The 14,039-nt window shown below is 39.2% G+C and overlaps 2 protein-coding genes across 4 annotated transcripts in view; one reads left to right on the top strand and one right to left on the bottom strand.

The window, feature by feature from the left end:
• CCDC40 (coiled-coil domain 40 molecular ruler complex subunit) overlaps window positions 1-3,012 on the bottom strand; it is a 29,462-nt gene extending 26,450 nt beyond the window's left edge. The window contains exons 1-2 of the mRNA XM_072403960.1: window positions 2,741-3,012; window positions 157-220 (exon numbers count right to left, since the gene is read on the bottom strand). Coding sequence (XP_072260061.1) covers window positions 157-220; window positions 2,741-2,757 — 81 coding nt within the window. The 5' untranslated portion in view covers window positions 2,758-3,012. The remainder of the gene's footprint in view (window positions 1-156; window positions 221-2,740) is intronic.
• Window positions 3,013-3,087: 75 nt separating this feature from the next.
• Window positions 3,088-14,039, top strand: part of TBC1D16 (TBC1 domain family member 16) — a 53,665-nt gene continuing 42,713 nt past the window's right edge. The window contains exon 1 of one of the 3 annotated variants that reach the window (XM_072403962.1): window positions 3,088-3,242. The gene's annotated coding sequence lies outside the window, so the exon portion shown is untranslated. The remainder of the gene's footprint in view (window positions 3,243-14,039) is intronic. The other 2 variants (XM_072403963.1, XM_072403961.1) reach the window with 2 other exon arrangements.

The raw sequence follows: 14,039 nt of genomic DNA, 5'->3' as shown, positions 1-14,039 counted from the left end.
ATGCCAGGAGACACACTGTTACAGTGCTTTGGATTCTTCATTCATGAACTATGGTCACTTCAGTTTCCACTCCAGGCTTTTTACCAATGCTGAATGTTGTAGTTTAAATACAACATCCACTGAATTGCTAATCAGGCATACCATGCCCTCTCTTACCTCACTGCTGGACACTGGAAAGTCGTCCTCTGTATCACCAACGTGTTCCATTTCAGACCTAGGGCTACACAAATCAATCACGTGTTACACTTGTTAGGGTATAACTGTTGTGAAAAACAGATTACTCTGAGAACTATATGTGGTGAAAATATGTTATGACAGCATTTTTATTTCACATGCCTTTTTTCATATCTTGCTCATTTACATGCACACCAAAAAAGTGAACTTGACAAAGGTTGGCAAACGCTATAATGCAGTTTTATACCAGACAGCCAACTAGCATCGCCTTATTATTATCTGTCTTTAGTTCTATCCGCCAGTTCCTATGCCTTTACTGTGTTGTACTATGCTGAAAAAGCTTCTTTTTTGGCTTTTTTAAATCCAGTGACAGATGTTAGATCACTGTTATCCAACTTTTCTACTTGTATGTGTACGAATCAACTATGACAAACGGCAAAACTTATTTTGTTTTTTTCTGTTTCAAACTGCTCCAAGTACAGAAATTTGGGTAAATTCTGATCTGTAATCAAACGTTACTACCACTTGGGTGTAATATTAGAAAATTAGAATATTTGCTCAAGCTGTCACTAACATTTAGCCTTTTCTAAGACTCCCCATATTCATAGTTTTCCTATCTATTGACCCCACAGACAGTGCAGTCCTAGAGACTTATAGTTTTAACAACAAAAAAAGCCCAACTTCAGTATTTAAAACAAACCTTTCTCCACATGTTTTACATTACATAAAAGGATGGCTAACCATTTTTTATAATAAAGAATGTGGGTTTTTTTTAAATACTTTTTACATTTTTTGGAGGACCCCCTCTTCCACAGTGATAAAGACTGAAAAAAAAACCTGCAGCCCCCTGGGATACTTGCATCACATATCTCAGGAGGCTGCGGGTTACTTCTTCTGCTCATGCCCGATCTCAGGCATGTGCAGAAAGAGCTTTCCTGGGAATGTAATAAAAAGTGCTGATCTCATGCATATGCAGCTATATATATATATATATATATGTATTTTATTATTTTTTTTAATTAAAGTTCTGCTTGAAGAAGAAACAGTTCTTTTTTGCTTTGTTTTTTTAATAAAGATAAAGTGACCCAAAGAATGAAAAATTTCTGTAAAAAAAACAAAACAATTAATACTCACTTATCCTAAAATCTCTGGGTGCCTGTGTGCCCTAATGTGGATTTTACAGGCGTCCCCTATGACACCATTGTGTCCTGAACTGATGTAAAGATCAGATGGAATCACAGTGGCCAGCATGGGACACAGACATCTGACACTAACTGAACAATGATGATTCCACAAACAGAATGTGTAAGGCTATGTATCACACGTGCAATAATTGTCGTTGGAAACAAACGATTTATGGCCGAGCGTTCGATAATCATTAAAAGTGAACAACCACTGGCCAATGACGCCAATGAACGTGCAATGTTGCTGGAAACAAATGACCGTCCCGGCGGATCTGATTCCGTGACGATCGTTTGTTATCTATTGTGTGTAGGACGGTAATTCAGTGATCGTGGATTGTTTTGTGATCTTTCTCCGGTACATGTCACTTCCTGCATTGTTCAAATGATCGTATCAAGCGTGTGTACATTATTGGTGGATTATATTTGAACAACTGTATTGTTACAGCATGTACAGAATCATGCACAATACGATCGTTCAAAATAATTGTGCATAATTGTTGATCTGTTGTTAGTCATTCGTTTTCTAACGACAGTTATTGCACGTGTGTACCCAGCCTAACTGAAGATTGACGATTCCACACACGGAATGTGTAACTGTTGCCTATAAACATTTGTGACTGTTTTTGAATATGAGTAACTGATGGTATGAGCAGCAGTGTTGTATGAGTCTCTGTAATTGTCACTTCTGCTGCACAGCATGGATACAAATATAAAGAAAGGAATTATTATATAAATCCATTCTATACAATAGTTACCAGAATACAAGGGGCTCTATTTATAAAACTATGAATCTGACATTCACTCAAACACTCCCTGGTGGGAATAAGTTACTGCCTTTGAAACACAAGGACCTGGAAGATTCCCATGAGGGAATGTCTGCTTCCCTGTTTTATCGAGGCCAAGGTGAATAGAATTCAATAAATACGTCAATCTATCTCTCTATCTTACTACAAAGAAAAGGAGAAAGGATTATCGGACACATCATCGGCTTCCAAAACAGAAAGAGATGAAATTACTATTATTAATAATAAACAGGATTTTTTATAGCGCCAACATATTACGTAGCGCTGTACATAGGGGTTACAAATGAAATGTTGCTGGGGAGATATGAATTATGAAGGTATTGGTAGTAGTAGTAGAGAATAAACTACCCAATAAATAACACATAGAGGTGAATCTAACATTCACCAAACAATTTTCTAGCTGCATGTGTTTTCAATAGCAATGATTTATTCTTAACCAGAGTATGTATAGCGAATGTCAGATTCACTGTTTTATAAATAGACACATAGAACTGTGTACAAAATATCAGTTCTGCATATTAAAAAAAAAATAATAATATAAAATAAAATAGTCCAGCGAATAAGCAATACAACCCTCACCTGCTCTTAGTAGACATCTTGTTGCTAGGTAACAGTGTCAACTTCCGGGATAAGACTCGCGTTTGTGGACTGTACCAAGATTAGATAGGCGGGGTTGGTCAAAGGAAAGCTTACACGAGACCGTTCTTTCATGACTCAGAGTGTGCTTGTTGTACAGAATCATTGTCAGTGCTGGGAAAGGGGGGGACTGGGAATGTTTACAGAAAAGACGTGTAGGGTATAGCGGTCACCCCTGGCACGGTGGTCGTGTCCCTAGGGGTTTGTTATAAAAGGTGACAGGAATAAGCGCCCATAATAAAGCCGTATGGGCAGTGTGTGTGGTATGAGGGGGCAGGCAGAGTAAGCAGCCCAGGCTCGCTGTGTATAACGTGGATCTTCCCTACAGTGTAGCAGCGAAGGAGTTGCCCGGATCCGCCCCGCCCGCTCACTTTACGTTGCCTGTGCTTGAGGCCGGACGGGTCAGTGAGCTGCGCGTCCCAGAGGCAGAGGGGCGGCCGGGCAGGTAGGACAAAGCACATGACTGTCAGAGGTGACCTGTCCTTCTCCTGGGACCCCTTCCCATTCTATGACCTATGGAGGCTAGTGTACAGGCTGCTCACCATTATTTGCTGCAATCTGTCATCCTCATCACACTGACTTCCATCTGCCCTGATAGGGATCATCAGAGATCTGATATATAAAGTTTAATGATGGAGGAATAATGGGCTCATCATTTACTATTATCCTGAAATTGGGAATTCTTTCTTATATTATGTGATCCGGCTTTACAACTTCCCAACATTTCATATAGATTGCCATACCCCATTGTGTTCAATGCCATTCCCACCCCGGAGGATCCCTTAAAGTTATTATCAGATCTCCTATTAAAACTGATCTTAGGGAATCTGTGGGGGGGAAAGCCCCTGGAAATGGTGATAATAACGCCCCCTACAGCTATGGCTGGAATATCACCTTTATAGGCAGCTAGGAACATCATGCAGATGTGTTGGCCCCAGAACTATCATCAAATTATTATTATTAATAAGCAGGGTTTATATAGCACCAACATATTACGCAGCGCTGTACAATAAATAGGGGTTGCAAATGACACGAATACAGAGAGTGACACCGGAGGAGGAGATTGCCCCAAAGAGCTTACAATCTAGGAGGTGGGGGAAGTAAGGAGGAGGATGAGAAGGTCTGATGTACAAATAATAGAACTTTTGTTGTGAGAATCAATAGATCAGAACTCGGTCCGTAATATTGGAGTCCTCAGCTCTGCTGCCCCAGCTTGTATGGGTTATATCACAGACAGATATTGGAGAAGATAGAACTTTTATATTCATTGATATTTATATATTGTTTCCATATTCCAGTATCATGGTGCTTGGAGTGTGAGTTGGCTGAAGGTGTGAAGTGTCAGTGGGTACAAATATTAGATTGGCATTGTATGTGGGTGACGTGGTGCTGAAGTTCCCCTGTTGGTTGTTTCAGTTGGGTGTAGGTGGCCCATTTGACACGTCCTGCTAACCAGTTGTGTGACTTTAAATTCCAGGAACTGTTTTTTTGTTTTATATTCTTTAGAACTAAGGAAGCTGTTTGGATGAGGAGCGGAGAGTTTGCAAAAAAAAAAGTTCGGTAGAATGTGACTTGCTTGTTGTAGTCATAACATAAAGAAATGTTACAGATATGTAGTGGCCATTATTTCTCTGACCAATTTGTTAAGAAACTGTCACCTTGCCTATTCAGAAGTCATATGTTTCTCCAAAGGACCCTCAATCTGCCCACCTTAGCATTGCTCCAATGTGACTTAAAGTGGTATCCCAGGAGGTCCCCGCACAGGAACCACTAAGTATTGTTAACTGTTCCATATCCCCCTTCTATTGTGTGCTGCTTCTCCACCTCTTAGATTGCAAGCTCTTCTGGTCAGGGTCCTCTACTGTGTCACGGTCTATCCTTTGCAACCCCTATATAATGTACAGCACCGCATGATATGTTGGCGCTACATACAGACTGTTGATTTATAATAATACTGTCACCAGATGATAGTAGAAGTGGAAGTAGTCAAGGTAGTTGAGGAAGCTTTGCAGAGATACTGCTGCTTTGTCCTGCATGGGCAGGGTGGCAATGTCTAAGGAAGAGAACCTGTGATATTGGTTTACCACCTCTTGTTCACTTGTTCCATCATCAAATTTCTAGAGTTCCTTCCTGAGAAGCACCCATAGCTAGAATGGTTGTGTTGATGCCCCTAAATTTTCTATTGGTTACCAAACTTTGTAAGTAGGCAATAAAAAAAATTGGGGGGGCTAGTAATGGTGGGCAGGAGTAAAATCCTATGAACTTTGGTGCGTACTAATCTTGGTTTAGTGTGGAAGTAATCTGCATGGATGGTGTCTGCTGTAAGACTGAGTTACATGTAAAGATACAATTGTATCCTTTAGAAATGTATTTATTAATTGTATCCGTCATAAAGATCCAACCAAATCATTCTCTTGTTTTTGGGGAAAGATCAATAAATTGACATTACCTAAGGTCAATCAATTATTTACTGATACATCTATGGTTAACATGAGAACATGGGGCCACCATACCAGGCAAAGTTTGCTTTAAGAGCTTGAAGGAAAGAAATTAAACCTTGTGCAAACATCCTCCCGGAGAGTGAGTGTGATGGTATTCTTGCTTACTTGGAGATCTACATACAAAGCACAGATCACAAGTACGGGTTACGGACGTCTGACATATGGACGCCTCCTAGGTACGAATGGGGCTTCCCTGCTTGCTGTGTGCAGGACGGAGGTTTGACGGGGTTGCAGAAGAAATCTTTCACTAAACTTAGCTGAGGTTGTGGGTGATCTTAGGGGGGTGAGTTCTTTCTGCAGCCTCTTGTAACTCTTTAATGACCAAAACAAACTCTGCACTCCCTTTCTTTTTGCATATCAAAGTAAAGCTTGCTCCAGAACTTAATGAATGTCTATGCTCCATAAATATTTTTTTTTGCTTTGTTTGTGATTAACTGACAATGAGAATTTTATACAGTAACTGTACCATGCTGCCTAATATTATGCTGAGACAAACATCTGTCCTTATTGTGTTTATTAAAATAATGTACCTGTTCCAACTTACCGGTACATACAAATTCAACTTAAGAACAAACCTACAGTCCCTTTCATGTAACCTGGGGACTTCCTGTACACCACTGGATTCTATTTATAATGACTGTGATAAGAATTAAGGGTTTCCATTACGTTGTAACCGTATCCCTGTAAGTAGTCGTTATAGGATCCATGTAATCTAATGATGCAAAGCTTTTAGGTGAAAAAGACCTCCATATAAGTTTGTTTTTTTCCATGACTAAATTGCATCACCTTTGGATTGTGTGTAGGGGTTACATATGTTAGGCAATGGTCACCGACAGCTGGGTCATTCCTGGAAATTCACATTGTTGAATATTGACATTGTAGGTCTTCTGTAAAGGAAACCTGTCCTGGAAGATACATGATAAACTTCTGTTGTCTGGCTGTCATTCCACACATTGAATGACTGACCCGGAGAAGTAATAACATCATGCCTGACCTGTTTGCAGGCTGGTTCTGCGTTATGATGCCATGTTTGACCTGGATGTCCCTCAATGAAGCATCTCTGATGTTATGGCATCGCTCATTGTTGAAGAAATCCATCTCAGGAAGTGATTGGCCTTAGACCAGTTGGGGTCATGGGGTTTGGGGTGTTTGATTTAGGGCAGAGCACAGAGCTGGGTGTTAAAGTAACCCTGCCATGAGTCCTTTCTTCTTCACCCAACCTCTGTGGGTGTTCTTCATTAATGTAGAGAACAGGAGCTCTCCATATTAGCAAAAGTGGAACTGTGTGTTTTTTTTTAAACTCAGGCATTTGGGGACATCTTCTGGAGGATTAAAGGTACTGCATGGGGCAGCTCTGAATTGAAGGTCAGTATTTCAGCTTGAATTGTTTATTTTTTAAGACAGCCTGGGAGATATTGTTAGGAAAAATGTAACCCAACTTCACAAGCCACTAAGTATACTTATAAATAGGACGAGAGATGGTTTCATTTCTTTGGGTGTCCCTGAGCCGGCCTACTGCTTGTTCCCAAGGGAAAAGTCAATGTTGTTTGTCTACTGATAAGCCATCAGCAGCTCCTGTTTCTGCCCTCTCCTTAGAGGTTACCAGAATCTCTTGCCGTTCTTAGCCAAGCAAACAACCATTGAAAGGCTGGTTGGACTGTGCATGTGAGTGTCTGTGGCTAGTGTGCATGTTTATTCTTATCAGAATTTGCACTTAATCTTTAAAAGGAAGCCAAATCCTGTTTTCAGTAAGCAAACATTTAAAGTGTGTTCCAATATTTGCCGAAAACATATTGACATATTCACACATTCACATGTATGTATGCAGATGTACAAATGGTCTCTTTAGTAGTCGTCTGTATATGATGCAGTGTGATCAGCATTCCTGCTGAATAACTGCTAAAAAAGTACAGCTGAATCAACTCAATACACAAATAAATATCGGAGCTTTTTTACCTGACAGAGAATTTGTATTTTTGTCCTAGCAAGTCTACGATTCATATATTCATGTCTCTAATATTAGACATAGCCTAATGCTAATGTAAGGGAAGCCAATTAACCTACAAGTATGTTTTAGGATGTGGGAGGAAACTCACACAAACACTTTGATAACATGCAGATGTCCCCTGTTTTATCCGGCTGTAGGATGTTGTACATCTCCACTTTGTAGCTTCCAGCACTTTGTGCTTTTTAGTGATCACACAAGTGCACTGCTTCATAGAATACTTTATTTATGACTTCGGGTACTGAATACATTCATTTCACAAGTAGGTCAAGTTGATCCTTTTCTTCTGGGTGTTTAAATTGGCACCGACCTAGAATAATGGCTCTGAAAGCAGACAGAGGAAACCGGTTACATTATTTTATTATTACTAAACAGGATTTATATAGCGCCAACATATTACGCAGCGCTGTACATTATATAGGGGTTGCAAATGGCAGACAGTGACACAGGAGGAGAGGACCCTGCCCAAAAGAGCTTACAGTCTAAGATTGTTACATATGCAAAGTAGCCTTCTGTTTCTGCTTATAAAGTAAGATATATTGTGTTTTAAAAGTACAATTCTTTTTCATGTATAAATTATAGTAAAAAGCATCCCTGATAGGGACAGATTCCTGAGGGCTAAATAGAGGAGGGCACTACACATAGGGTATTGTGGTTTTGCAGTGATCGGTGGCTATAGTAAAAGATGGGTGTTCTTGCTGGCCAAAGTGTTAAAGTTAGAATTTTTTATTAGATGTATCAAACATACTATTGGCATGTTCTGCATTAATTCACATTCTAGCCTTTGTTGATGAGTGTCAGGGATGCCTGTGTCCTTAGTCCATAGATGTCCTTGTGTCAGACTTTATTCAAACTTTCAATCCCCAAACTCTGGTATCATGGCTGATCACATGTGCAGGACCATTGCAACTATTGGTTAAAGAAAAGACTGAGATGGGTCTTTGGCTGCAAAATATTGGAAGGGTTTATTGTTAGGCATAATAATTGGATTGTTAGAATAAATTGTAATTAAAGGAGTTCTTTATGAGCTGAACAAGATGACCTTTGCTGTTTGATTTATATGGACCCTCCTTAATAAATACACTGCACTCTTATAAATAATCATTATTATATGGCTTACACAAATGTAATATATTACCCAATTCATTTATTCTTTCCACACTGTCTATGCAACTCTGCACTAAGTCACATGCATGTCTCTGAGTCCTGAAGATGGTGATGGCTGATAATGTAAAACTTCCATGTGCCAGCTGGATGCAGGACCAGAAAGGGAGCGGTTAGGTATATATTTGGCTCAACAACTAGAAATCCAGCTCCGGCTGAACTCTAAATAGATGACTATCTTTACCCACAATATATCATTTTAGTTTTGAGAAGGGGAAAATGGCCACCTGCCCTTTAACACATTGCTGCGTGGTTTTCATACTGGTTATATTCAAATCTTGTGCCCTTTACGCTTCATAGCACCCACCAGCAACCTATAAACAATGCATATACTGTGTCTTAATGGCCTGTAGTGGGAAGACACATTATGGGGTGCTTGCCAAAGCTGCTGTAATAGGCGATATTTGCACAATGAGCTTTTAGCAGTTTATTTTTCATAAGGACCTGTATACTTGCTAGTTTCATGGCCCAAAGCAATCACTCCTGCACAAATGTAATTTGTGTATAGATGTCCCATGGTGTGTTTGAGGAGGTTGTTAGTGATCAGCCTGGTTGGATTACTAATGACATATAACAACTGATGTTATTCTTTTTATAGTTGCTGTCTTCACAGCAAGGTGCCCTTCATACATTACCCCCTCCCATACCGATAGAACAGAATATTCTGCCCAGCTCTCTGTATAACAATTGGCCACCCAATATGATCACCGTTATCTTGAGAAACAGGAATTGAAGGTGTACACATAGCAATAATTAATGTTTCCCGGTGGTAGGAGTATTGGTATGGTATAGGTTATCAGAAAGTATTGTGCATAACGAAAAAATAATTTTGGTTTATCTTTCATGTTCCTAAAGGCAGGCCAGTTTAAATATTTAGACCTAACCTTTTCCAAATATCCGGTCCTGCAGAAGACAGCTAGGGGTGCTAATATGCAAAGTAGCAGACCTCCTAAACTAGATACTTAAAAAAGTTTGTTGTCTATGCTGATGCTACTTGTGCAAAATTATCTTTAAGCAATGATAGGCAATGCAAAGGTTGCCATTACTGGACAACTGAAAATGCTAGCTGCCTGATTTTATTAAAGATCTCCAAGACTGAAGTAGATAGACTATAATGGGAGAAGATCCCAGCAAACCTGGAATAATTTTCCTAAACTCAGTCACTATTATTTGGTAAAGTGTTTCCAGTCCTGGACCAGATCTATTTTAGGTTTGCTGGGTCACCCAGGTTCACCCATGATAGTCTATCTTCTCTAGTCTTGAAGAACTTTGATAAATTAGGTCATCTGACAAATTGACCTAAATGAAATGGGCAGTTTTGCATGCTGGATACAGAAAAAGGAGTAATAAATCTAGTATTTCCCTAAGAGACAAGTTTGCTGTAAGGATATTGGAAGCTCTCAGGGTTGCTTCACAGGTTGCTAAAGCTGTGGCTGATTTACCTCCTATTTGGTGGTGCTGCAAAGCCAAAGCCACTTGGCAGGTCCAGCTGGATGAACCAAAGGGCCCCTAAAGCTTTCTGTAAAGGTAACGTTTACCAATGGTCACCAATGTAAGGGTAATTTTTGCCAAAGCATTAGATTTAGTAGGTATTCTCAAAGACCTAAAAAAATATTTCAAAGGTTTTCTCTGGGATAAAAAAGTTTAGAATAACGGGTCTGATATATTGCATACTTCTCAACTTTTTTGATATAGGAAGAAGGAACAAATTTTAGCACAAAGGACAAGTACACGTCATGTGACCCACAGACAGCAAGCATGTAAAAATGATGTCTTTTTTTCCATACTACTTTATATTGGCTCTCAAAACATGAAATGCAAACATTTAGAGGTAGGATAAAAGATTCAGTGCAGTATAATATTGTTGTAGTTAAATAGTACATTTTAATACAGGTTTATAATATCAGACTACAAAAAGAGGCAACTAAGGTAGAAAGGTGGATTTGGCTGCTGAACAGGGACAGTACTTCAAGATCAGAAACAAATGAGAGACTTTGCTATTGCCAGCTGGGGTGATGCAGATCTCCTACCATGGACAGAGTTGGAGATTTCATAATTATTTCCAGAAAGGGGATGTAGTTTTGCTGAGATTACACTGTTTTGTGGTCAGTTGGGTTTGTAGAATGCTTAGCCCATGTTCTTAACAGCCAACTGGGGGACCATCAGTTGAGATATTCTTTTGTTTTTGCTGTAGTCTACACAATTGTAATCTTAATTTGTCTTCTTTGAACTTTTCATCACTTTTGTTTCTTACAGATTTTCCTCTTCCCTTTCCTGTCTCCTTGCTCTGCTTCCTTTACTTACTCAGCATGTGAAAGAACAGGCACATGACTTGTCATCACTGCTATGGGGGAATGCATCCTATGAGGAAGGGAAAAGTTATTCATTGGAGGGGGAAGAGGTCTGTTTGTGTGATACAAGGGCTCATAAAACTATATAAATATACAAAACAATTGTACCAGAGCTCAGGGTATACCATTTGATTTACATGCAGGCTTTGATTTACAAGCTCTCCATATTTTGGGGTTGAGACAAGTCAGATGAAAGTTCGGCACCTTCTAAAACCTGAGCCCTTCATAGTCATCCTTGTGTGCAAACTAAAATATAACGTATATCCTTAAGGTGATGATGTCATTTTCCTTTCTTTGTTCTCTGGTCATGACCTCCTTTTCCAGTTAGACTGACTGGATCTTGGTATGGTTTTTAGGAATACATATGGTAAAGAATAATGTCATCCTTACGGTATATTGTAGTTATGATGGCAACTTTTCAGTTTGTAATTCAAGAGCCTGTTCACAGATGGATGCCGCAGGAACACTTCTTACTTACATTCCTGCAAGAAACACTGTAACATGAGTAGCATGCATTGTGCATTGCCATTCATGCCTAACGTGGCGCTAAAGTCCAACTTTAAAAATTTACAATTCAGGCAGGAGGTTTTTGCAGAAAGAAACAAGTGATGTACCTATTCTTACCTGTTTGACCACTGCCCAGCATGTGCAGCTCAGCAATTGTTGGCAGTGTTACCCGGCAATCCCGGCTTCCCCTGCATGTAACGGGACTGAATGCACTCTTATGGAAAGTTACATTATGCCATCCCAACAAGATACCCAAAGATTATCTACAGCAGTGTTTTTCAACCAGGGTTCCTGCAAATGTCCCTAGGGGTTTGTTAAACAATGAGCAATTTGTACCTTTCAGAACAGTTACAACTGACACCAATGATCTTTTTGACTACCAGTAAGGGTGATCTTCTTCGCACTGGCCAGCAATATAAGAGGCATTCTTCCCATTGCTAATATGCTGTGGGCTTTGGATATTGTTATTATTCTCAGGGGTTCCTTAGGACCTGAAATATATTTTTAAGGTTCCTACATGTTAAAAAGTTTGAGAAAGGCTGATGGTGTCACCCTGTGATGGGAAAGAAGAACAGTGAGCATCGATGGATTTAGTCCTGCTTTAAAGCATACCAGCTCCCCTTCACTGTGCATTACACCATGATTGGATCCCGAAGAAAGTTTGTCTGATTTCTAGACCACTGTGAAGCAATGGGAAGCATATTCAAGTTTTTGAACAGTGTAGTAATAGTTTAGCTTATTTATATGTGTCTTTTGACTTTTTTACTTTTATATATTTGATGATTGTTGTGTAATATCACAATAAAATGAATAATCTTCATCCTGGGGAAACACTTTTTGGCATTAGAACAGGTCCAGGATAGTTAGAAGCAGCATCTGTAATACTTAGGAGTCTTTTGAAGCCCAACAGACCTTCATAGAACAATACCTTGCTTGGTGTGGTGATGTAAGATTTATCTTGCAAGAACACCATTTTTGCGTGTTCAGTGAAGCAGTGATTTTGTGTATAGTCGGCAATCTAGTTATTTTCACAAATGTGGTTATCACAATTTTTTCATGAAGTCAGATGAACTTTAAAACTGGCTGCTGTTAAATAAACCAACTAAATGATCAATTTTCTCACCCCAAAAATTACCCTAAAAACTCTATTAAAGACATATGACTATGGTAGGGACTTTAAATTGTGAGCTCCTTTGAGGGACAGCTAGTGACAAGACTATGACTTTGTAAAGCGCTGTGTTATATGTTGGCGCTATATTAATACTGTGTAATAATATTATGATGACATCTTTGCCCTTTTGATTCCTCAGCGTTGGGAGGCCTGAGCTCCAGGGTCTTCCTTTGACCTTCTTTTTTTCTCTTTGGTTATATGATTTGTAATAACAGTTTTGTTTTTACTTTTATTTAATTTTATTATTTTACTTAGATTTTTATATATTGTATATGGCGTTTCCTTATTTCTTGTGGAATAGCTTAGTATTCAGCCCAATATACAGTTTTGGCAGATTGTTACATTACATTATGCAATTTTTGATTTCTGTAATTTCCTCCTTTCAGTCATCTTAACCTTGGTTGGTATTTCCTTGTCAAATGTTTTTCCTTGCAACACATCAGAGCGGTCAGACCAGATGGTGAGGTTTAGCAGGTTTGACCATATTGGTTTACAAGTATGTAATTCCAACCCGCACTGTAAATTATTGGATGTTCCTATAGTGCTTGTTGAATACCAGAGTACGGAGGATGTGAGAAAACAGGAATGCTTTAATATTACCAGGAATAATTGCAGATTTGTCTGGTATTTCAGTGCAGTGGAGGGAAATAAAAGCTAATCAGAGGGTGTGAAAATGTTTGTTGTTGGTCAGTGGGAAAAAATGGCTGGCATGATTGGTCCCTGGAGGAAAAATATGTCTGGAATCATTACTAACTGGGAGCAAAATGCCTGGTGTCACTGATCAATGGTTATTATAGGAAAATGCAGGGCAGCATCAGCAAAAAGCAGAAAACTGACCAATAATGGTAAAAATGTCCCACCGTCAGTAATTTGGAAAATCCCGCAGGCATTGGTAGTTGGTGTAGGATACCATTATCTTCAATTAGCTGATATGTTTATCTGACAGAGGATTTGTATGATCATACTTTGAATATACACTAAAAGTACTCCCCTAGCCGATCTCTTCGCTCCTCTGATGACCTACTAATGACTTCCTCACTCATAACCTCATCACACGCACGGCTCCAATACTTTTCTAGAGCTGTCCCAATTCTCTGGAATGGTCTTCCTCATCCTATTTGGCTTGCTCCTACTCTCTGTTCCTTTAAAAGAGCACTTAAAACCCATTTTTTAAAACTTGCCTACCAGTTTTCATTTGTATTTTAAAACCCTCACTACTTACTTACCACTCCATATTCCCCATCTTATTGTGTGTTACTTCCCCTACCTCTTGGATTGTAAGCTCTTCGGGGCAGGGTCCTCCCCTCCTCCTGTGTCACTTTATGTATCTGTCTGTCATTTGGAACCCGTATTTAATATAGAGCGCTGCGTAATATGTTGGTGCTATATAAAACCTGTAAAATATTATTATTATTATTACACTACCCTGCTCTGCACTATGTTACTTTGTGCTTTTAATTAGTTGCTTCTATTTTGATTATTTCAATTCATATAACAAGTGAATGCAGAGTGTATGGTATGTTAAAGTATGGGGTTTAGAATT

Source organism: Pyxicephalus adspersus, chromosome 3 (assembly GCF_032062135.1).
Source record: "Pyxicephalus adspersus chromosome 3, UCB_Pads_2.0, whole genome shotgun sequence".
NCBI lineage: Eukaryota > Metazoa > Chordata > Amphibia > Anura > Pyxicephalidae > Pyxicephalus > Pyxicephalus adspersus.
Note: the sequence above shows the minus strand (reverse complement) of the source record. Positions and strands in the feature narration are given on the sequence as shown.